General features: G+C 36.9%; 1 protein-coding gene across 1 annotated transcript in view; it reads left to right on the top strand.

The window, feature by feature from the left end:
• Window positions 1–24,587, top strand: part of LOC136837371 (very long-chain specific acyl-CoA dehydrogenase, mitochondrial-like) — a 50,004-nt gene extending 25,417 nt beyond the window's left edge. Inside the window, 8 exon segments of the mRNA XM_067102134.1 lie at window positions 1,480–1,626; window positions 10,330–10,446; window positions 14,012–14,158; window positions 14,160–14,181; window positions 17,925–18,109; window positions 20,795–21,020; window positions 21,880–21,894; window positions 24,396–24,587. Of these exon segments, the coding sequence (XP_066958235.1) occupies window positions 1,480–1,626; window positions 10,330–10,446; window positions 14,012–14,158; window positions 14,160–14,181; window positions 17,925–18,109; window positions 20,795–21,020; window positions 21,880–21,894; window positions 24,396–24,505 (969 nt within the window). The 3' untranslated portion in view covers window positions 24,506–24,587.
• The last annotated feature ends 502 nt before the right edge of the window (window positions 24,588–25,089 follow it).

Here is a 25,089-nt window from a genome sequence, read left to right as displayed (position 1 = left end):
GTATCATCTTTGAAAAATGCAGTAACTAAGGGTATCACATCTTGTAAAAGTACACCAACTGAACGTGCTGTAATTACATGCACATACAGATTGCACCAGCACTTTTCGCCGAGGTGAACAGAGTAATTTTCAAAGAAGGACACATTTATACAACTCTTAGTTACATCTCTGATATTACAGTAACGAATTCATTTTATCAAATGAGCGCGACTGAACAACCTCATCTCAAGGTCATGTAAAGTCCTTGTGACAAAGACTTTGCAAACGGACATAATACTTGTATGATATTTATGTACAGAAATTTAAATATAAATTTTCCATATCGATTTTACAGTTAAAAGCATGAAAACTTATAAATGTACTTCAAACATTAAACAAGCATTTTCTGCAGGGGTATCATCTTTGAAAAGTGCAGTAACTTTGCAAATGGGTATCACATCTTGTAAAAGTACACTAACTGAATGTGCTGAAATTGCCTTTGCATCATATTTATGCATGTACAAAAATAAAAATAATACATTTTAGATACAGATTTTACACATGAAAGCATGAAATGCATTTTTCATAGAGATTCTACACATGAAACCATGAAATGCATTTTTCATAGAGATTTTGCACATTAAAACATGAAATGCATTTTTCAAAGATTTTACACATAAAAGAAATGCATTTTTCATACAGATTTTACACATAAAAGAATGAAATGCATTTTTCATACAGATTTTACACATAAAAGCATGAAAACTTGTAAATTACTTCAAAAATTAAACACCCACGTCTCCAGGGTTTCTCGAGAATTTCGTGTGTCTGTGAAAAAAATCTCGTATGCCCATTAGTTAGGTTCCAGTGAAAAGTTCTTGTGTTTGTGAATTCACGCAACTCGAATCGTGTAAGATCGAAGTATTACTGTATATCAATTGGTGTTCAGTCACCCTTCTCGGTGGGGTTTACAGTGCTATGGACAGCACTAATAAAAAATGCATAAGCAAACATTTTACTCTTAGACCCACCTAGCACGATCTCATTGTTGATAGCCAGCCACTGCATGCAACTAAATGTTTAATTATTAAACACCTGTCAAAACCATTATGTAAAAGGTTTGTTTAGATTCATGCAATGTACAGTATATAGATAGTTGTAATTTCATGCATTTAGTACTAGATTTTTTCAAAAATTTATTTGTGATTTGTTGAAAGGTTAGGCTAATGAGATGCATTATTATGTATCTGATGCTTTAATAAAAGTGTTAAGGGACTTTTTTGGTGGGTATCAATACCTACAGTGAAAGGAGTTGTGCTGTAGGTTTGTAGTTAATTCCTTTCCTGGGCATTTTTAGTTCTTTTGAAGTGTCAGTGGCTGGCTCAGTGAGTACTAAACAAAGGAGGTGAATGCTTTGCCGCAATGTTAAATTCTTGGTATTGATTTTTGGTAGGTCTTCATAATGTATTTTTAACTGCAGTCTATACATTTTCTTTTTAGGTTGCTATGGAAGTCCTGAACAATGGAAGGTTTGGTATGGCAGCTGCACTCTCAGGAACTATGCGCTACTCAATAAAGAAGGCTTTAGACTTTGCAACCTCTCGAACTCAATTTGGACGTAGAATTGACAGTTTTGGAACAATCCAGGTTAGGAGGGCATTGTTATTTATTCTGTTATTTCACCTCTCATTTAAAGAGTGAGTCTTTTAGGTCAGCCTTGTGAGAGTACAGAGAATTTGTTTGTAACTGAATTGTGGCTGGATTGGACTAATTTAAGTCAATAGTATCACAGTTCATGACAGGGTCAGTCATATGAGAGTTATTTTACTTTGTGGTCTTGGTAAACTACTCATATCATACAAACATTTATTAGCTTTCTTTTGGTCAGAGGTCTAAACATGTTATAATTTGGGATTGATAAGAATAATAATATGACTTACTGGGCAGGAGGTACTGACGTCTTCGTTTCTCAACACAAAGAATTTCTTGGGATAAGAGAATGTGCATATTGTAATTTCATGTCACCTGTTGATTTTGATCCTTATGAGGTGTGTTCAACTGCAGGAAACTTAGAATGTGATAGATTATTAATATGTCGTGTGTATTAATCTTTATAGGAGAGTAAACTGTTGGCCTAGGCATATTAACTCTGCATTTATGAAAGAAAGACTCAAGTATCAATCTGCCAGACCAAAAACTTATTACTTTGTAAACATGCTGACTTCAAGAGAAAAGTAGAAACAATTCCTTTTACTTTAGTAGGAAACACTAATATGGTGAAACTGATGGTTAAATAGTGAATACCACTGAAAACATAGTAAGGAAACCAAACTGCTTTACAGTAAATGATTCCCAACTAGAAGAGAGAACCCCCAATGGCCAGTAATTGACTCGAACAAATACTGTTGTAAAGGGGTTTCAGGTTTCCTGAAGTTGGGATGATGCTTCTCTCCAAGATGACGCAATTAAGAAATAGTGAAAATAGGTCTAGATCATTGAAGTCCTGATTTAGTTATGCCAATATAGATTGCCAAAAATTGACATCACATGTGTGCTGCAAGTTTGAACTGAATATGGAGACCATCAACCACATCATAAATGAATATCTAACATTAGCTCAGAATGAATACAGGAGAAGTCATGAAATAATTGCGTAGCATTACACAGAAGCTCTATGAAGATGGGGAAACAGGTACAGACAAATGGTAAAAAAAAAAAAAAGTGCTTGAAAACAAAAACTCCTGGTACTTTGGGGTATGATGGAAGGACTGACTCTGTTGCAGGCTCAAAGACCAGGCTTAATCCCAGTAAATAAAGAAACAAAAAAAAGTATCTCTGTGATAGATTTAGCCATACCATAGTAAAAATGCCAAGGACAAAGGCAAGAAAAGTTAGGAAAGTACCAAGATCTAGGTATGGAAAAAAATAAAACTATGGCAAGCTGAAGTGGAATTGCTACCTACCATCTTAGGAACACTAGGAGTAATTCAAGGTGACCGGAGAAGACTGGAGAGGTCTGAATGTACAAGCATGGAACTAGGTTAGATGCAGAAAAGGACTTTGGAGTGTTTGGATCCAGAGAAGTAAGGTAATGGCAGTCAGCTCCTCAGAAGGCAGGTTGCGGTCCTGATTCAGATGAAGGGATACTAACCTAGCAAGATTGTGGGAAAAAAGTAAAGCAATGATAGAATACAAATACAAAAGAATCAAAATTGACCTCGCTGACAAAATGTTTGCCAACTTTTTGTATCTTGCGTGAATTGTAGTCATTCATGTGAATTGAACTAATTAATTTTATATAAGTAACTTACCAAGTAATTACATAGCCATAGTTTCCACTTTAACGGCAACTTAGATTCAAATTTCGCAGGTAGCGCTTAAATATAGTTTGTGTAGGTGATCAGCCCGTCCCACTAATGGAATATTGGAATAACCTTGCAAACAATTCTCATTCATTTCCTGCCGTCCGTGGTGGCAACACCTGGTCTGGCGGTAGTTTTTTCCATTATTTTCTAGTTATTTTAGTTATTTTATTGGATTCCGATTGAGGATTCTTTAAATCAACCATCAGAATGCGTATTAGCCTTCGAGCTGAAATCTTTCAGGATGAGTTTTTTCTTATTTTGTTTTACTTTGATTCAGTCATCATCGAGCCGCTGGTAAACAATGCCATTTGCATTGATGATTTGTTTACCGGTTAAGCTTCTGGTGGTGCCAATAATAGTTTCGCATTAAAAGTAATTCTTGGAAGTTACCACATTCCATTACAAAAGTAAATTGTATGTTATGTATTTTCATTAGGCCATAACTTTGGCAATTTATAAATTGTTTTCCAGCTATAAACTACTAGTGAGCTGCCGATAATAGTTTTGTTTTTAAAAAGTAATTCTTGAGTGTTACGACACTCCATTATAAAGTAATTGCTCTAGACATACTATTACAAAATAATTGGTGTGCGTTAGGCTTTTCAGTAGGCCATAACCTTTGCAATTTATGAATTGTTTTACGGCTTCATATACTAGCAAGCCGTAGATAATAGTTTTGCCTTAAAAGTAATTCTCGGAAGTTATGGCATTCCATTATAAAGTACTCAGCGTATTTTACACCTTTTCATTAGGCATTAGCTTTTGCAATACATGAACTGTTTACCAACCATAGGCTACTGATGAGACGCCGATAATGTCTTTGTTTTAAAGTAACTTTCAGATGGTTACGACATTGCAATACTGTATTTCATTGGGCCATAATTTTGGCAATTTATGATTTGTTTATCGGCCATATACTTCGCGCAAGCCGCTGATAATTGCCTTGAAAGTAGTTCTTGGGTATTTTGCCATTTCATTAAGCCTGTAACATTTGCAATTATGGTTTATTTATCAGACCTATGCTTCCTGAAAGCCTCCAGCAAATAAATTTTTGACATAACTGTCACACCTTCCTTGCAGAACTTTGCAGAAAGTAGTAAGGAGAAAATTGGGGGGTTTTGGTGGCAGCTACGATTTGATGTTCTCGATAGCCGAGAACCAGCTCACGCTACGAATCTTGCTGGCACTGATCTCGGGTGCCAGCTTCGCCTCCAGCACCCTCTCCCAAGCGCTCGGCGCCGGCGCCAGCACCAGCGGCCTGGCGTGGATTCTCTCCTACTAGCCGTTTTACCACATGCTCTCACACCTGGCCCCCTTGCTTCCCTTTCCATACCTTTGCCAGTCTTGTGTCTTGGTTAACGGATGTAAATTTGTTATAGTGAAGTGTAGTGCAGTGGAGGAGGCGACTACTCGTCCCCCAATGCTCCTAGACAGAAGGTCCTTGTCAAATTCCCCTGCTCCTGGGAGGAAGCAAACTGGAAGCCAAGGGAGGTTGGGAGGTTCCACATGGGTTGTTGCCCCCTCAGTCGAGCCAGTTGCGTTTCCAGGTATCGGCAGACAGCCTCTGGAAAGGCGTCTTGTTGGATGTGTAGTGGAGGAGGTAACTTTCCAGCCTTCTCGGATCTCATAAACCCAGTCCCTGTCAGCCTCCCCTAAACCTGGGAGGAGGCATACTGTCGGTCCATGTGATTCCGAAAGGGTTTTGCCCTGGATAGTTACCCTCAGTCGAGCCTGTTGTCCGCAGGTCTCAACAGACTGCCATTGGAAAGGCATCCATAAAGATGTGTTTCCCTTGGCTGTAGTGGCGCCGATGACATTTTTTCAGTTTACTGATCCTAATGTGAACAAGATAAGGATCCTAGTGTGGACAAGAGGTTCCACTGACACTTTAGGGATCCCAGTGTGTTTAGTTATGGATCACAGTGTAAATTAGTGACACCAATGGTGTTTTTTCAGATTTTTTTTTCAGATTTATCTCAGCCACTGTAAAGTTTTTATTTCCCAGTTTTGGTACATTGGTGGTTGTTGTCATCACTCTCCGAACCTAGACAGAGTCAGAGAGTGCCCAAGTTCCAAGCTACCTAGTTCCGAGCTTCCTCTTCCTAGCACCCAAATTCCGAGCTCCTAACTTCTGAGCACCCAAATTCCGAGTTCCCAAGTTCCGGGCTCCCAAGTTCCGAGCTCCCAGGTTCTGAGTTCCCAAGTTCTGAGCTCCCGAGTTCTGAGCTCCCGAGTTCTGAGCTCCCGAGTTCCGAGCTCCCGAGTTCTGAGCTCCCAGGTTCCGAACGCCTGAATTCCAAGCTCCCAACTTCTGAGAGCCCAAGTTCTGAGTGTCCGTATGTATCCTAGTGTCTGAGTGCGCAGTAGCCTCCGAGGTTCGGTGTCCGAGTGCACAGTGGTTGAGCAACTACTATCCGAGCATCCAGTGTCTGTGTCCGAGTGCCCAGTGTCCAAGCTCACGTTTGCGTGTCCACCTGTGTCCTATGTCCAGTCATCCTCCTGTCCGTTTCAAGCCAGCTGTCAATTATCCAACACCACACTCGCGACTACAGACACTACCTCTTTGCTTTTCTATGTTGGTTTCGTCCACTCCTATGCTTCATTGGAGACCATTCAGCACCAACTTCTAGTAATTTGTTGGGCCTGTTACACCATCCACTGAAAGTCTGGTGTCTGAGTTTCCAGTGTCAGAGCACCCAGCGCCAGAAGCAGCATTTCTCGAATGAAGTCCACAACAAGATGGTAATGGTCCATGCGGACATCACCACAGCATTAGTGTACATCAGACTTCAAGGGGGGACTCACTCGTTCTCTCTCTCAAGACAGTGAAGGCTCTGCTTCTCTGGGCAGATCAGAATAATACCAGATTAAAAACATGCTTCATTCAGGGGAAGTCCAGTGTGGTGGCAGACGAACTGAGCTGTCGCAGTCAGATCCTCCCTACAGAGTGGACCCTGGTCCATCGGGTTTGTGTCAACCTAAGGAAACTGGGGGGAACCATCGTCTTCCTTTGTTCTGCTCCCCTTTTCTGGGTCCTCTAGCAGGGGCAACAGATGCCATGATTCAGGGTTGGTCCAATCTGGACCTCTGCACCTTCCCGCTGTTTGGGATAATAAGGGAAGTCTTGAACAAATTTCAGGCATACCAGAATGTCAGAATGACACTAATGGCACCGTTTTGGTCTTGGAAAGAATGGTTACCAGAACTTCTCGATCTTCTTGTGGACTTTCCAAGGCTCCTTCCTTCGATTCCAAGTCTGCTCAGACAACCCCATTTCAGGAGGTTTCACCTAGATACATCCGCTCTGGTCCTGAGAAAATTTTGACTGTCATCAAACTCGTTTGCTTGAAAGGGTTTTCAAGAGGCACGACGGAAGCTATTGCTAAATGTAGATGCAAATCTTCCAGCATAGTCTACCAGGCAAAGTGGACAATTTTTAGACTAGTGTAGAAGACATAATGTTTCATCTTCTAAAACAACTATAGAGCAGATAGTGGATTTCCTTCTATACTTGAGAACTTCTAGAGGTCTGTTTTCTTTGACCATTAGAGGATACAAGTCGATGCTTAACTCTGTCTTTCAGCACAGAGGTTTGGACATTTCGAATCAAGATCTGTCTGACCTCATTAAATCATGTAATACCTCCAAGATTAGGAAGGAAGAGACATTTTCCTGGAACCTGGACATTGCCCTTAAATGGCTCTCAAGTCCATGCTTTGAACCCCTTCGCTCCTCCATGCTGAGAGATCTTTCCAGGAATACCATTCTTCTCGTGGCTCTAGCCGCACCAAAGAGAGTGAGTGAGCTACATGCTTTGGATAAAAGACTTGTATTCTCCCAGGGGGACGCAGCTTGTTCTTTTACCTTGGGTTTATTAGCAAAAAACAAAAATCCATCTCAACCCTGGCCTCATTCGTTTGCCATAAAGAGTTTGGTGGATTTGCTTGGCACAGAGGAAGAGGAGAGGACTCTTTGCCCTGTAAGAGCAAAGAGTCTCCAAAGGACTGAGAAGATTAGAGGACCGTCAAGTAATCTTTTGTGCTCGGCAAAAAACCCATGTAGACCCCTTTCAAGGTATATCCTTTCACTCTTTTTAAGAGAGCTCATTTTGGAGGCGCACGCCCAGATTGGAGACGACGTCTTACTTGTACTGAAGGTTAGAGCTCACAGTGTTAGGGCTTTTGCTACCTCGGCAGCTTTTAATCACAATCTCTCCCTCTCTGTGATTTTACAAGCTACATACTGGAAGTGCAAATCAGTGTTCACGATGCATTATTTGCGGGACGTAGAACAGTCTACAAGAATTGTAGTACTTTAGGACCTTTGTCCGTGACTGGTGAAGTCTTGTGTGAGGAAGCATATGAAGCGTTCCTTCCATCCTATCTCTTCGCCTTGACATAGGGTGTCAAGTCCTACAGGAGCCTAGGGTGTCAAGTCCTACTGTGTACCTGGAGTGCCCACAAGTTTTTTTAGTGTTGGGTGGTGGTTATATTGTTTTTAATGTGGTGTAGGTGACAGCATTGTCTGGTTATTCTTATTTGTGGTACTGCACCCTGGGCAGGGGCAAATATTGTTGCTTTGTTGGTCTTCGGAAAACTTCCTCACCACAAGGCTCCTACTGAGTCAGCATTTGGATTACTCCTCCGCTGCCAAGTTCCCACTTGAGTAGAGGCGATCCCGGCTATACTGCCACGCCACTACAAGGTTGAGATGAGCACTGACCAGAGGCAGTATCCACCTGCTGCAGCTCTCTCACCAGGTAAGGAAACAACAAGCATTGTATCAATGCGAGCCTGTTCTATGTTCTCAAATTCATTAACTTTTTAATTTTTTTGAATCCCCACCACCTACCAACGTGGATTTAGCCGAGTAATTATTGGGTAAGTTACTTACATAAAAATGACGATTTTTATAATCGTGTGTTATATATATATACTTACCCAGTAATTACGGATGGAGCCCACTCTGCTCCCCTCGCATCAACATTTAACATAAACAAATTGAAGATCTTTGCTGAGTTGTTCCTCTCTTACCCCGAAAGTGGGTGGGGCTAGTCAAAAGGTATCACTACTGTGAATTTCAAAATTTAAGCTGTCGTGCAAGTGGAAACTCTTAGCTAAGTAATTACTAGGTAAGTATATATAAAACTCCATTTTATTATAAAAATGTCACATTACATTGGACCCCCACTTTAACATGCTTCACTTTGTCGTGGATTTTTGTGGAACATATCTTTCAATTTTATGTGGGAACTTTCACCAATTCGTGAATCTTTTCATAGAGCAATATTCGTTAATTACTGTATTTTCATTTTATTTTCATGACTAAATATATTTTTAGTTCGATTCCCGCTGCCGGCTGATGAAGAGTTAGAGGAATTTATTTCTGGTGATAGAAATTCATTTCTAAATTTGTAGGTCCCGTTGCTAAAAATAAGTGTAATCCTTCGGGCCAGCCCTAGGAAGCTGTTAATCAGCTCAGTGGTCTGGTAAAACTAAGCTATACATACATATGATAAAAAATTATATACTAATTTTCAAATATTAGTATCAGTGTAAACACAGTAAAATATCTATAAAATTTTTAATACAAATTAAATAAATCTGTCGTACAGAATGTTTGACCACAAATGTCGCTCTCTCTCACTGAGATAAGAGAGAGATTGATTTTTTTATGCATGTATGTTTATTTGTTTTATACGGTATAGCTTTATATAAACATGAGCAAACTGGAAAATAAGATAAAAATAATTAGCGAGTCATCGTAAGTAAACTTGTTAAGCTCATTCCGGGGTGGGGAGCCCCAGAATGAGCTTAACAGGTAAAATCTGTTAAGCTCATTGTGGGGCTCCCTACCCCTGAATGGGCTCAACAGGTTTATGTATGATGATTCGCTAATTATTTTAATTTTATTTGCCAGTCTGCTTTTAATGAAATGCAAAAAGTTGTATAATTATTGCATGGAAAATATGAAAAAATGAATGACAAAGTAACATCATGTTAATCTATAAAACTATACTGTACAAAACAAATAAGCATACATGCATAAAAAAATCACACTCTTACCTCAGTGTGAGAGAGAGAGAGAGAGAGAGAGAGAGAGAGAGAGAGAGAGAGAGAGAGAGAGAGAGAGAGAGAGAGAGAGAGAGAGAGAGAGAGACATATGCATATTAAAAATATTTATGCACTAGTGACAGTAATTGTTTTTACCAGTGTAAAAGGAAAATGGGGAAACTTCAGTACTATGAGAGAAAACGGGTGTGCTTACCTTGATTAGTGGTCAAACTTTCTGTAAGACAAACCTATTTAATTTGTATTAAAGATTTAATTCATATTAAACATTTTATAGATATTCTGCTGTATTTACATTAATTAATATTATTTGAAAATTAGTATGCCATTGTTATAAGCATTTTAGGAGAGTGTATATACTTAAGATTAACAGTTGCATGGAGGTAATCTAAGATAACTTTGGATGTTTTGGGGTGTATTTTTGTTTGAAATATTAAATTGTTTTAGTATGATAATTTAAGGGATATTTTTGTTTGAACTATTAAATTTGGCAGTGAAATATTAAAAAGGCAGTTATAAGCATTTTAGTTTAAGGGGTACAGGGTATTTGGCAGTTACAAGCACTAAAGTATTTTCAGAGGGGATTTTGCATTTCCGCAGATTTTGCATTTTTGCAGTGGGTTCTGGAACCTATCCCCGGGATAAAGTTGGGGAGCTCTGTTCAGTGAAGTACTTGTACTAATAAAAGTATGTATATGATATGGTCTTATCTCATGAGCACAGTAAATTTGCAAGTCACAGTTCATTGCAAAATCAAAGAAGATGAATTTATGAGAGGCGTGTAATTTTAGTGCTTGTCCTAGCTCATGTTATTTATGTGGGGTATTGCTGTATTTTTTGTGAAGTTTTAAATTGCTTTTTAAACTCCATGGTATTTCTTATGATCATGCAAATGCCTTTCTGTATGTTCTCAGGAAAAGTTGGCTCGAATGGCTATGTATCATTATGTCACAGAATCTATGGCATTCATGATCTCGTCGAATATGGATTCAGGATCTAAGGATTATCACTTGGAAGCTGCAATTAGCAAGGTGAGCACACTTTAAAGTTAAAAATTATGCACAGACCAAAACAAAGGTAAATTTGTATTTAACCAATTAAGTTGATTTCAAACTGTACGGTACAAGGAACAAGTTTACCATGGATGTTATTTGAAAGAATTAAATTGCAAAGATGAGGTTGTAAATGACAAGTAGTATTCTGAAAATTTGTTCACTTTAAAGGTGTAGTTTTTAGCCTTTTCTTGTAAATAATTAGGAATCATATAATGTAAAAAATAATAAAAGGCATATTTGCTCTTAACCGAGTTTTCTCAGGGAGATTTGGTCCTGTTAAATATTACTGTACAATACGGATAGGTTTGCTTAAAAAGCAAATGGGTGTAACAGACTAAATACACACACAAAACAAAGCCACTACAACATCATCTAAAAACATAACAAATATCTCACACGTCTCGAACTCTCGACCTACCCGCGCAACAACCTCTCGCTGCTGGGAGAAAGGGCGTTGGGTCTGGTATGATACATGTAACATACGCTACGGGGTCTAAGCGATGTCAGGCAGGGCAGCCGATCGAGACTTCGGTCTACCCCAAAGCCAAATCAAAAGTCCTTCAAAAGAAGGCATCGTGCTTACCCCACACAAAAATGGGAATAAAGCACGTTAAAAGAAGAAGAAGAAGACTGTGTTTGTCCAGTAGCAAATATTTCTTTTCGCAGAACTATCTTGCATTTTTGACAGTCTCTCCAAACCAGAGTGTTAATTCTTCAGCAGTATCTTTAGCAATCCTTACCTCACATTAGGTGTTTAGAGGCATTAATAATAAACCCATTTACAATATTTTATCTTTGTTTTACAGAAAACCCACTACTTATATTGTGCATTTTGTTTGCCACAGAATGTTTCAGATGATAGCCCTCCAAAAGATTGGCAGCAGATGGGTACTGTCCCCTCAAATGTAGCTCTATCACTTTCTGGCTGACACATTGTTTAATTTCATTTGTCTGCTTTGATGTTCATTTGTCGTTCCCTTTACTTTTGCAAATATTGAGAAATTGTCTTTTCATGCCATTCTCCTTCCTCATCTTTCCTTATCCATTTTACTTTATCATATTCATTCACATATTAATATCTTTTGCACTTCACATTAAATAATGACTGCACTGAGAGAAGGTCAGCTGCACCAGTTTCTTTTGTGTTGAGGGAGGGTTTCTTGGTGATTTTTGTTGTTTTTTTTATGTTTGGGAGTGTTTGGTCATCAAGATAGCTATTTTGCTTTCTTTTTTGAATAGTTTATTCTCATTCTTGTATGAATTTAAGTTCTGGATTTACAGTATAGGTTATTTAGTTCTTCCTTTACTTCTCACTGCATTTTTCCCTTACTTTCTTTCTTTAAATCTTGAGCTGAAAAACTGTATGTACAGAATCAACCCAAGAGGACTTATGGGGAAATCAGCTGGTAGAGAGACAAGTTATAGGAAAAGGTGATAATAAATAAACAGGGGGAATAGAAAATAAAGCCAGTACAGTACACAAGAATTCAGGAGACATCAGCAGAAAACAGGAATGATTTTGCTCCTTATTTAAACACATTTGTAGATCAGAAGGCTCCACAACTGCACTAGGTAAACTATTCAACATTAATTGTAGCCAAGGTAAAACACCTAGCAAACTGAAAACAGTCGATCCCCGTCTATTTGCGGCTCAGGATTCGTGGCTTCACATTTTCGTGGATTTTTCTGTGGAACTTAAGAAAGCTTTGCTGGTTCACCATCTTTTCTTATGTAATTTAGTTCATGCCCTGAATTTGAGCATTAATTTTGGATTGTTTGCCTGTATTTGTTATGTGATAATTGGAAATTTAATCTTGTCTCTTACAAAGCTTTCAAAGTGTAGATGTCTTGCTTTAAAATGTAAGTTATACAATGCTGAAAATGCTTGTGTTAACATGGATTTAGTTGATTTGTTTCATTTGTAGGAAATGGTTACCAGGAATGCTCACTAGATCTCACCTGTTCTTCCTGCAAGGGATTAGTTCAATCAGGCAGGTCTCTCACTGCCACTCCTGCTGCTACAGTGCCTACTTTAGCGGCTGCCTCCACTCTGATGCAGAGCAGTTCAAATAATATATGTTTTCATGTATGCAGGAGACTGTTTAGAAACAGTGGCAGTGCTTAGCTGTCAAGAAACCATTACACTTTACTTTTGAGGTGAGATAAACCATTGCCAAAACTAAGGAGAAGATGGTTTCTTTCTCAAGAAAGAACAGGTGTAAAGGGTGATTCAGGCAGAGATCCATGCCAGGGTTGTGGTTCAGAACTTCTCCATGACACTGTTAAAGAATGCTTTTGCCCATCTGGCTCAGAGATTTTGAGAAGATAGTTATTTTTATAGTGAGGACAGTTTGATAGACTGAAGGCAAGATCAGTGAAGGAACCATTCCAGTGGATCACTTTGGAGGCAGAAAGATTAGAACCAGGAGATGCAAGTAGCTCAACTCTCCCTTGCTCCAGAGGTTCTATTTAGAGATGTATTTACAAGAGGGTGGGGAGTTAACCCTCTGAACTTCTAGTCAGTAGGAAATGTGGTATGTGGTCACAGGAGAAAAATTGCTGCATAAGCTGTCAAGGATTGAAGGCATCTGTCTAGGCCAGAGAACCTTCACTTAGCAGATAAAAAGCTAAATTGTGAGTCATGTCTGATGACAACAACAGTGGCATTTCTGAAACATCTAGAATTCATGAGGTGACATCTGTTGCCCAGTAGGGGTCAATAATACTGGGTGTGAATCAAGACTGTCTGTTTGGTTTTCTTTCAGCCCAAGGGATAACTGTGGATCTGCTCTGATGCATTTTTCGAGATTTCTTCTGGTCTCCCCAACATATGCCAAATTGCATTTGTCACATTTTGTATCGTATACCCAACTTACAAAATATGCTCCTAGCTTTGTCCCTTTCCAGTGTGGCTGTCTGGTAACAGGAAATTCCAGTTTGGTGTCTATGATGATTTAACCTTTGCAGATCCATTTGAAAAAATAAACCAGTTACCAGAGTGGTGAGATTTAACGTTTATTTTTTGGGGGTGAGATTATTCAGACAGATTTGTGAAAGTGACTTCCCTGAAAGGCACAAAAAAATCGAGTTTTCTCTCAATAAGCACTTAAAGAAGTCAGTAGATCTTTATATTTTGAGAACAGATGTAAAAGGTTGCCAATTACGAAATCCAAGATTTGGACTAAAGTTGGCTTTAAGTGGTAGCTCAAATTTTAAATTTAACTTCCCCAGTTGACAAAATTCATGAAGAAAATCTGCTTTTGCAAGATAACCTGCTGGACTCAAAACTCAAGCAGCATATACTGATACTTCTAACTATTCCAGATATTGACAAAACCCAAAAGACAGAATAAAAGAAGATATGAAGGAAAATTGCTTATTAAAAATTCTTTTGCTTGCACTAACACATGACTTTTTACACACTATACAGATTTTAAGTTATAGTCTTAATTGCCTAGTTGTTTGTGAGTGGTATGCTTTTGAATTTATTATTAAATGATTTTAACAGACTTTTGAATAAAGAAGAACGATGATGTTGCAGGTTTTTGCATCTGAGGCAGCTTGGACAGTAACTGATGAGGCTATTCAGATCATGGGTGGCATGGGCTTCATGAAGGAAACTGGACTTGAAAGAGTTATGAGAGATCTCCGCATTTTCAGGATCTTTGAAGGAACGAACGACATACTTCCGTCTCTTTGTTGCTCTAACAGGTAAGTGGTGGCTTGACATGTTTGTGTGCATACATCTCACTGTCAGTTGAATAGAGGCAGGACAAATGTTTTTTAAGTTTGGTGTTATTACAGTAGTATTTTTTTTTTTATTCTGGCATGGTCTTGAGATAGTTTTTAATCAGTGATTAGATATGCCATTGTTCCATTTTATGTATAAAAGATGACAAATTGCTAATAACTAAGGAGTGAAATGTCAAACTTTTTGAAATCTGGACTCTACCATAAACTTTTATAGCATATTTTTTAATACCAGATTGGAATTTATTCATTTCACTGTATTAACTTGAGAAATCTTATGAAATATAAGGGATATAATCACAGTACAGTACACTCATCTTTTAGCCACTCTTCTTCTCCAGTCTTTTGTGGTAGTTTGGGCATATAGAGCCAAAATGAATTTTGCAACTTTGTAACTCTGAATATACTATCTCATGATAGGGTTGATAATTTGAAGGCTTTCTGTTCACACATTTTATTGTCATATAAGGAGAAAGCAGAAGTTGAACTTAGTGTTCAGTGTTGGTCCTGATGTTGACAGACTGTTGGTTGATAAGATGCAATCAACTTGACAGAGTATCTTCATATTAAGTAGTACACAAAAAGTGAAGTGTTGATTCTGATAGGGCCCAATGCAGGTTGAGGGAAGATTTATATACAGTATAGATTATTTTCCTTAACCCCTGCATGGATAAAATATTTCTGTAATGTTTAATTTTATGGAATTTATTTTTACTTGGTATATTAAATGTAAACATCTTGTGAATGTATTTTTGGTTTTATTTTGTATAATTCAAATGAACTCTTAAATATACCCCTGTGGATTAAAACGGGTTACTTCAAGTTTTGCAATTTTATTTACTGGTAAAAGTCCTCTAAATGATGGCCCCTACTATATAATTGATAGAAATGGAACTTTATAATGAAAAATGGTATATGCAAAACTACAGTAGTAGAAAAAATAATTCCCAATTAGTTGCAGAAAATTCTGAATTGGAATTGCTTCAAAGAAAGGTGAATAGTTTCAGCACATTATGGCCAATGGTAAGCCTTCACAGCTGAGTTTGCACATAACGCACATACATTATTACTGTATAGCCTGCACTATAATAAAACAATCTATCAGGCTGCAGGTCAAGCCTCCACATTCTTAAATAAGAATGTGGTTGCATATAAATGCACAAATGAACAATGTATGGCCTCAAATAGTCAGTATCCAGTAGAACAACTTTATACCTAGCCAGAAATAACTTTTTATTTGGCCCAAAACTCTTGAAAATCAGGATACTGGTAACAGCAAAAATGATGCCAGGTACAAAGTGAAATTAGTGCCATATATAAGTAGTAAATACACTTGCTCTAGAATGAAAGTGCTCAAATTGTCTGGTTTGTCAAAAATTGAAAGTTATAAAAAATGTATTAGCTTGTTCTTTTCTGAAAATGACAAAAGATAGAAAACTTGTTAATCTGTTAAAGGGTTAATGTGCAAAAAGTAATATTGTAAATAAAAACATTTTCATTTTCAAAACCTGAAAACATTTCGCACGTTACCATTTGTAAAATTACTACGTGAACATTTGATTGTGATATTCTTGCTATACAGTTGTAAGATTTGCCAGTAAATCCTGTTAACCACTGTTTTACTTGTTAGCAAATAATGTTTCCTTAAAGTTAGGGTCATTTGAGAAGAGTGAAAATACCAGTAATATTAATATATATTTAAATTGCTCTTACAGGGAGTCCCCGGTTTACGATGGGGGTTCTGTTCTTACGCTGCTTCATAAGCCGAAAAATTGTTGAAAATTGTCAAAAATCCTAAGAAAACCTTACTTTTAATGCTTTGGGTGTACTAAAAATTATGTAAACTACATTTTTATTGAGTTTTTCATTAAAAAAAAAACTCAAAATTTTTATTATTCTGCCATTTTGGAGGCATATTTCTTATGTTGTAACCCTGGAACATGCATTGTAAACCGGGAAATCATTTCTGATGAATATTTTTGAAAAGCATCTTAACCTCAGAACGGAAATCATTTCATGAATATTTTTGAAAAGCATCTTAACCTCAGAACGTCGTAAGCCCGACCCGTCGTAACCTGGGGACTGCCTGTATTTTTCTTCATTCAAATACTACTTGCCTGTTAATCCATCTACTTTAATCTACTGATGCTGGAGTGAGTCTTTATAACTATAAATGTTTTTTTGTTTTTATGATACAGTCCAACCTCTTAAATCCAGAAACCTTGGGACCAGGCCACTGCCGGACCACAGAAAATCCTGGAATATAGAATATATCTAAAAATGAAGCCCCTATGTGAACATAGTCTTGCAAGCTAATTCCACATACAAATAGCCTAGTTGTCGACTTGGCCTACTACTTGGCTAAGTTCTGACACTGCTTTTTATCATTTTATTCCTCATATATTTTCATTTTATAACTTTATACTGTATAATTTTCTTTAAAATCAGTGTACTCTATTTAACACGTTTAGCCTACATTCCTGAGTTAGCCTAACCATAAATCAACTACAGTACAATACTTGACTCTTCTCAAAATCTGCAGAATATTTTCTGTACCTTTCATCTCCTAAATTTATTGTCTTCATAATTATCACTATTAGTTTCTTCGCATTTATTTTGATTGTAGAGGGTAATGAAATGACAAAAATAAAGAATGAATTTCGGCAATCACTCAGTGCATTTGAACGTTGCTGTCAAAACATAAACAAAGCACACGCCATCTATTGAGGAAAGTGAACGCTAAACATTCGCTAATGGGAGAAACATTTTCTAGCATAAATAAAGATTTATGCTTGCACTTCTTACCTCTAGCATCATCTGATCTCATGGGTTGCATATCGAATGCATATTTTTACAGCTATATAAAAGAAATTATCAAAACCATATCACCTGTAAGTCTTTCAAGCACTCTAGAGTAGGGAATTCGTGTGTTGCCAAATGTCTCATTGTTTTGATTAAAAGTTTTAACTTGGTAGAGCCTTCTCAAACGGAATCTTTAAATACGTATATTTATTCATGTAAAGTTAATATTGAAAATATATTGGACTTCACTTATTTTCATTACTAACAATTATTTTCATAAAAACAGAAGAGATATTGCAAATTTTTGCTGTCAGAAAGTTGTAAACAATATGTGGCGCCTCCCTTGTGGCCACGCAACAAACTAATGGCAGCTAATTCAAAATCAAGCTGAACCACAGGAGTTCCCGGACCACAGAATGCCGGTTTTAAGAGAGTCAACTGTACTTATGTTTATTGCCTATTATAATTTACACCTTATTCAGAGATCATATTAAGAATATCTGATTACCTGTGCTGTCTAGCAAAGATAATTTCTGGGGTTAGGATAGGCTTCTGACAAATGTAACTTTTAGCCTTCAGGATTCATGGTAAATTTCTTAAACTAATTTCAAGAAAAAAAATGCCATTTTGATGGCAGGAAATATAAAATCCAAGAACTGAATATTCTATAGTTGGACTTAACTTCTTAGGGTTTTGAGTTCATTGATTTTGAAAGTAACATCAGTACCATTCATTCACTATTTGAATGCTGTTCATTTTGGGTTGTACTTGAACTGCAGGACCCACAGACTTCAAAATATGTTTTCACTTGTGACATTTATCACACCCATTTTGTGGTTGGTGATTTGAAAATTTACATTAGTATGTGATAAATTACTTATCCCTATACATTGCATTTTCAGGACTTCAGTTTGCGGGAGCACATTTGCGTGAGCTTCAACAGGCTTTGAAAAACCCAGCTGCCAATATGGGGCTTATCTTTGATGAAGGTGCTAAAAGAGCGAAGAGAGCCATAGGTTTTGTTGATGCAGTCCAGATTGAAGGCATCCATCCAAATCTCTCCGAATCTGCTGGCATTCTGTCAAGAGTATGTTTGAATCTCTCTTGTTTTTTTTTTTTTTTTTGTATGTTTATTCTCTGGGGTCATAGTCCTTCAAGCCAAACTTAAGAGTATTCTATCATTTAGTGGCCTGGGAAAACAACATTGTACAGTAGTGATAATATAGTTGGCACTGCCTGTAGTTTACCATGAGTGGTATTTGCACTAGTATTGTAATGTTATTGGAGTGTTCTTTTGACATTCAGTTACATTATGTTTTATCTGAAACTTTTCATATACAGTATTCCAATTGTTCTTTCACCACTTGACTGTCCAGTTTCTTCTGCAAAAGCAATTAAGATTTTGTCAGATTCTTAGAGAGAGCTGTTAATCAGCTCAGTGGTGTGGTTAAACTAAGATATACTTAGTCACTGGGACCTTTTGAATGGATAAGATTCCTGCGATTAATCACTGCCTTATCCAGGATATAAATTCCAGCATTAAAGCTATCCAGTTTTAGTAAACTGACCTGGACATGGTAGTTTTGAAAATTTTTGGTAATGAAGGTAGGTGGTCATATGAATATAAAAATTATTCATATGAGGTTTATGACTATGGTACTGAACAGAATTGCTTCCAGCTGTTCAGAATCTTTTACTTTAGTTTTGCATTTATGAAAAGAAATATTTTTACATCAAACTTATTTTTCATACAGACTTGCTATTCATATAATTTCTTATATCCATACAATGGATTCCAGTTGTACCAACTTGTCCTGATCAAGGAATGGAACCCAACTGTACATGATCAGACATCCTCCAAGGAGTCTAGCTATGCCTCATTCTACTGTGCCCTCCAAAAGGTATTTAGGGTGAGGAATGGAGGAAGGCTCTTAAAACTAAGTTTTATGTTTTATAAAAATGTTTTATTTTGTGAAATTATTTCTTGTTCATGCGAAGCATTGATCTAAAATGCTAAATTGAATTGGATGGAAAAAAATGCTCAATCTCTGCTAGGTAGGCTCATGATATTACTTAAGCAAAATTTAGGAGGGAGGATGCAGTAAACAATTCAAGACAAACGGAAGGTACACCACTCCCCAGGTACTTAGGGTGCAATGCTTGATATGCTGGATAGCCACACTTTTGGGTAGTACCAAATAAATGACTGATGAGAATCTTAACACAGAAAAATGGTCTGCCAACTTGAAAAATGATCAATAGGCCTCAATGATTATTTATCAAAGGATTTGTGAGTAACATAACATAGTTAAAACTGAGATTTTCTTTGCATTGGCAACTGCTGCCATGAAGAATACAATAAACTCCAAATTGGATTTAAATCAAACTGAAAACACTTCATGTGCTTTGATCTTGGGTTGCAAAAGATGGTCTTGAGAGATGTGATAGTAAGACCTAGACATAACCTGACTAATCACAAAAAAATGATGACCTGCAGTTTGAAGGAAGAGGTGCAGTAGCAAAGACTTAACTTCCCAAGGCCAATGTAGGTATGCTTTGACCCCAACCCTCCTTACCGATCACATCTTTGCAGTAGAGCAGGAAAAGGTAGGGAAGATAGATGACTCACTCCTCCCAGAGCAATGACTCTGAGCAGTAAACTGTGGGGCCAAAGAAAGACTAAGTGTGGATCATTATTGGAATGGAATGTGACACCTCTCCACCACTTTGAGGAGGCCAGATCCAACAAAAACAAGAGTTAGGTTGAACAGATAGGCTTTGGACAACAAATCCTAAGGAGGCCTGGACAATCTGCAACTGTAGAGCCAAATCCCAATTAGGTCAAACAGGACCCCTAAGGATAGACTTGACTAAAATGGCAGTAGTAGTTAGAAGTAGCTTGGTCATTACTCCAGTCAACACCATGCTGAAGGAAGACCATTGAGTTGTCAGCCCTATGGCATGTAAAAGATGGCAGAGACAATTAGTTAATAGTTCTAAGACAGAAATAGAGGTTTCGTGTGAACTTTTGTCACCCTTGGCAACAAACTGCCGCCACATGCTTTGGTAAAGGTAATTAGTAGAAACTATGTAGGGGATTGCAATTGCTAACTGGCTGCCCCCTGAGAAACCTCCACACATGGAGATGCAAACCTGTAAAATAGGAAAATTGGGCTGTTGATGGAAGGTGCACAAAACTGTTTTGTTGAGGAAAGTAACAAACACTCATCGAGAAGATATGGATATGTACATGCCTCAAAGCATATTTTTTCTTAAGGTTGTCTCAGAACAGTAATGTTAGAGAAGGAGACTTGAACCAGTCCTTGTACCTGTACAGAGACAACACTCTGAAACACTTATCCTCACAAATTCAGTGAATGGACTGGGATGTCTCCCTTTTTAATCATCCTCTGTACAGAATCCACAGTCTCAATAACACAAAGAAACTAGAGATACTTATTTCTGAATTGGTCTCCACATTAAAATGTACACACAACACAAAAATAAACATTATAAATAAGACAAAAATGCATGAAATCAGCATACTGTATGTCCTAAATGACAAAGTGGCTAAACCCTGGGAGAGTGACACAAAGACACTGACGATGTTACCGAGTTGCACAGAAGAAGAATAAGCTAGAGAACTTCCTGAGTGGCTTTTGTGCTTAATGATATGTTGTCATTTATATAGCAAAATAGAATTGTTCTTTAGTAAAGCTCTTTTCTACTGTTCTTAGTTGCTTCTTTATGATCATTTATTTTTCATTTTCAGGCAATAAAAGCTTTCGGGTATACTGCTGAAGGGATGTTGATGAAGTATGGAAAGACTGTTGTGGAGGAACAATTCCTTTTGAACAGACTGGCAAATTCTGCTATTGATTTGTATGCTAGCGCTGTTATACTCTCTCGTGCATCTCGTTCCTTGACTTTGGGTCATTCATCTGCTTCCCACGAAGAAAAGATGACAAAAGTCTGGATAAGTGAGGTTAGTGGCCACAGCACATAATATAGCTATACTAATGACGCTTAGTATTAATAGTAAAATATTTTTTATTTTAGTAAATTTTTATACTATTTTATGAATAGAATCAAATTTATTTCATGCTGGAGTAGAGTTTCACTGCTTTAAATTTCAGCAGTCACTAATTACAGTAATGATTTTTGTATTGTACAAGTATTGCAGTTCATTTGTATTTCCTTGTTTTGAAGCCAAGTTTAAGATGAAGGGATGGCTCAAATCGTTTGCAGCTTAATGACACTGAGAAAGAGTATACATGTTGGAGAAGGTACAACCAATATTGTAAAAACTAAACAGATTTGCAGCAAGTTGTCAGCTGCTACATACTTGCTGTGAGATTAATAAGAGTGGGTGGAAGTGAATTTTTAACCAAATTAACCTGCATTGCTGTTCTATTTTAACATTATTAGCAAATACTTGTTGAATGGGTGTGAAAGTTTAAAATGCTCATGTTATGAGAAGGAAATCTGTAAATAAAGTAATTTACACAAACGAGAAGGTACAGAATGGTTCGTAAATGTAAATCATAGTTGTGTATGAATTTTTGTGAAAAAAGCATTATTTACACAGCTTTCTTTAGAATAATCAGTTGTAAGCTCCTATTAAATGCTCAGTCTTCCCAAGCACTAGAGTAAGACCTGTCACTGGATGAAAGCTACTAATTCTCACAGCTTGATAAGTCTTGTCAGAAGCTTTAGAACACAAAACAAATTGGCATGTAAACAGCCATCTGATTTTGTTTTAATGAAACTGAATGGCATTTTAACTCTCTTAATTAGAGAAACAGTGATTATTATCAAAATCGTTTTCTGAGTAATCTTTATGGTCTTATGCATCAGTCCAGTTAAACATTTATAACAAGTTATACACATTACCAGGATGTTAAAAGGTACCAAGATGTTAAAGAAACAAACTTGAAGAAATGTTTATTACATTTTATAGGTACTCATAATTAAGACTTGATGCAGGTATGATGTGGTACAATGAATGCATATGTGTTTGTCCCATCTTGGTATAAGGGTAAATGGTGCATTTGGGACATCCCAGCTCTGGACACACACACACACACAATCATATAAGTACACACACACAACACACACATACTAAGGTTTTATCATTCTGCATGTTATTTTAATTTTGTAATTTGTTTATTTTTGAGTATGTATAGATTTTGAGTATCATCAAATCAAAAACAAGGCTCTCTCTCTCTCTCTCATTTCAGATTTTAACTCAGGTACCTAATGGTTTGTAACAAGTTGTGTACATTCCTGTGCTATTGGGAAAGAAAAACTGCATAAAAATCAGTAAGAAATATTTTATTAAAATTTTCATGTATGAAATATGTATGGGTACATGGATCAGCCTATATGTTCTTTGAATAATGTGTGAAGAAAAAAATGATCAGTATTAGACAACATCCTTCAAGAAGTAGGTGAACATAATAATACATGAAGTGAAAATACTACCACAATTGAACCAGATAATCCATCATGAAGAAATAGGATATAGGAATTTAATTTTCTTCCTCTTCTAAATAATTTCCAAGGTTCTATGCCTATCAAACAGACTAAAGATTTCACAGCCTCAAAAGAATAAACAGTTGTGAAATGGCCACTGGGTCTTACTTCACACATTTACCTTAAACTTACTGCTGAATCTACAAGAATGGGTGCCAGTACAGTACATTTGCTTTTTATATGAGATTAATAAGTACACCCTCAAGAGAATTTTCGTGGAACAGATAGTATGGATATGTCCAATTTAACCAAGTACAGAAATAAGATTCTTTATTGTAACTGTAACATGTTTTCTTGAAAAGGAATGTAATTTTTTCTTGTCACACAGAAGAAAAAAGGGAACACTGTCAGACAGACCAGGTGGGATTCTTTTGCAGGAGTATTTAAGGGATAAGTTAGGTTGTATTCAAAGGCTGTGACTTCTGAAAACAAAGGTGAGATTTATCCTGTTCACCTCCATCTGAGATGTATTAGTAGTACAACTAATAAAGATATTGCAGTACACTCCCTGAACACAGAATGGTACCCCAGTGTTCTAGCCTTACTGACAAAAGCACTTGAGAGAGATCCCTCCTTGGCACAACCTTCTGTGTCAACCACACACACAGAGAAATTTTGCCAGACAGTAGGGTCCCTATCTTTTCATGGTTGGAGTCAACCCAGTATCTCCTGCGAGCAAGAGGCTTTTCACGCAGATCAGCAACAGAAATGTCAGTTACCTCAGGACGTCATCTACAGCCATGTACCAGGGAGAGTGGGCCGCCTACTGTGGTTGCTGTTGTCAGCGAGGTCTCTCTCCATTTGGAACTACTATTCAACAAGTAGTAGACTTCCTCATTTTCCTCCATAGGGAGAAACTTCTTTTAGTATAAGTAATCAAGGGATACAGGGCTGCCCTAGGCTTGGATCTATGTATGAAAGACATTAACCTTTCTTTAGAAAATCAGACATTAAAAATGCTCTTCTTCCCAAGAGATTTCACTGGATGAAAGCTACTAATTCTCAAGAGATTTGAACAGATTTGTTAGTTATGAAAAATACAAATTGATTTAAAAATTTGTCATTTTTCTAACTGTGCATTTTGTCTTCATCCAGTTGAATTTTCAAAGGGTACAAAGTTTTAAATCACAGGAACTGAAGGCTAATTTATAGTATTCTCACCATCTGTATTGCATGGCTGGAAATAGTGCTGGACAGCCCAGATATTTCATGGCCTTAATAGTATTTTTCATGTGGTTATTCACAATACTGTAATGGATACTAGGGATGTTGTGTGAAGGAGCTCTTACATAGAATTATCTTCAATAATGGATGTATGATGGAAGATTGGGAAAGAAAAACTACATATTCAGTATTGTTTTTTTCATGTATGGGAACTAAGAGGATGGGTACATGGATTAATCTATACTTCTTTGAAAAGGGCCATGGTGAGTGGTTCCCTATGTGAAACTGGATTGTGCAATTGTAGAGGGAATAAGTATGTATCACTGTTGATAGGACCATAATGGGCAAATGGCACTTTATGTAAACTGATAATTTCATGAAATAGTAAGGAACAGAATGTTTCTGTAATTTCAAGTACAGATTCACAATTTTACAAACATACACTTGAAGGTACGAGAGAATGACTCGTTCTTTTCATGCAAAATGGGCTTAGTATTCTCTTTACGATTCTCTTTAGAGCATTTTTACTGGATAACTAGAAATTTCCTAGTGAACGGCAAGCAGTAGTAAGCAGTTTTTAGAAAATTAGGTAAAATTTTTGAGCTAGAGATTATGTTTCAGGAGTATTTTTTCTTGTTTCAGGCTTCTGATCGAAAACAAAGCTAAATCCTGACCAGCTATCAAGTCTTCAGTTGCCAATCAGAACTTCAAGAATTTGTCTGCTATTGCCAAAGAACTGTGTGACCAAGGAGACATAGTAACTGAAAGAGCTCTAGGGTTCTAAATCTTTTAAAGATAGAAGAATCTTATAGTTAACCCATACTCCTCAATTTTACCATGGGTGAATAATAAAATTTTAATTTATGGTTTTAGCTTTGCTCATTAACAGATTGTCATGTTTACAATGCTGATAAATAGCATTTTCAACCATTTAAAAAAAATGGTAATTTGATTTAAAATTTTTATAAGAAAGTACAACTTAACAATGCAAATACCCTTTTCTTCGGAATTATCCTTTAAGTTATCACCTGTTCCCCAGACTTAAACCTCCTATAAAAAACACTATCCTTAAGATACTCTCAGTTACCAACTGTATATAAAGTAATGTCACCTCTCAAGTTTTATATGCACATAATAGTATTAAGTATAAGTATATTATAACAAATTTGTATGCATGTTTTATGATTAATGCATGTAAGGGACTGAAAAGTTGCAATAAATCTAATTATTTAGATCAGGTTTTATTTATTGTTCAGTTATTTTTGTCTTTTGTCTTTTTATATTTCTATAGCTTTGGAATATCTATTCATAGAAGAGAAAAATGTAATGAAAAAACGGCTTATTCTACTGTTTCAAATTTGATGAGCA

The sequence above is a fragment of the Macrobrachium rosenbergii genome, chromosome 59 (genome assembly GCF_040412425.1).
Source record: "Macrobrachium rosenbergii isolate ZJJX-2024 chromosome 59, ASM4041242v1, whole genome shotgun sequence".
In the NCBI taxonomy this organism is placed as follows: Eukaryota; Metazoa; Arthropoda; class Malacostraca; order Decapoda; family Palaemonidae; genus Macrobrachium; species Macrobrachium rosenbergii.
Note: the sequence above shows the minus strand (reverse complement) of the source record. Positions and strands in the feature narration are given on the sequence as shown.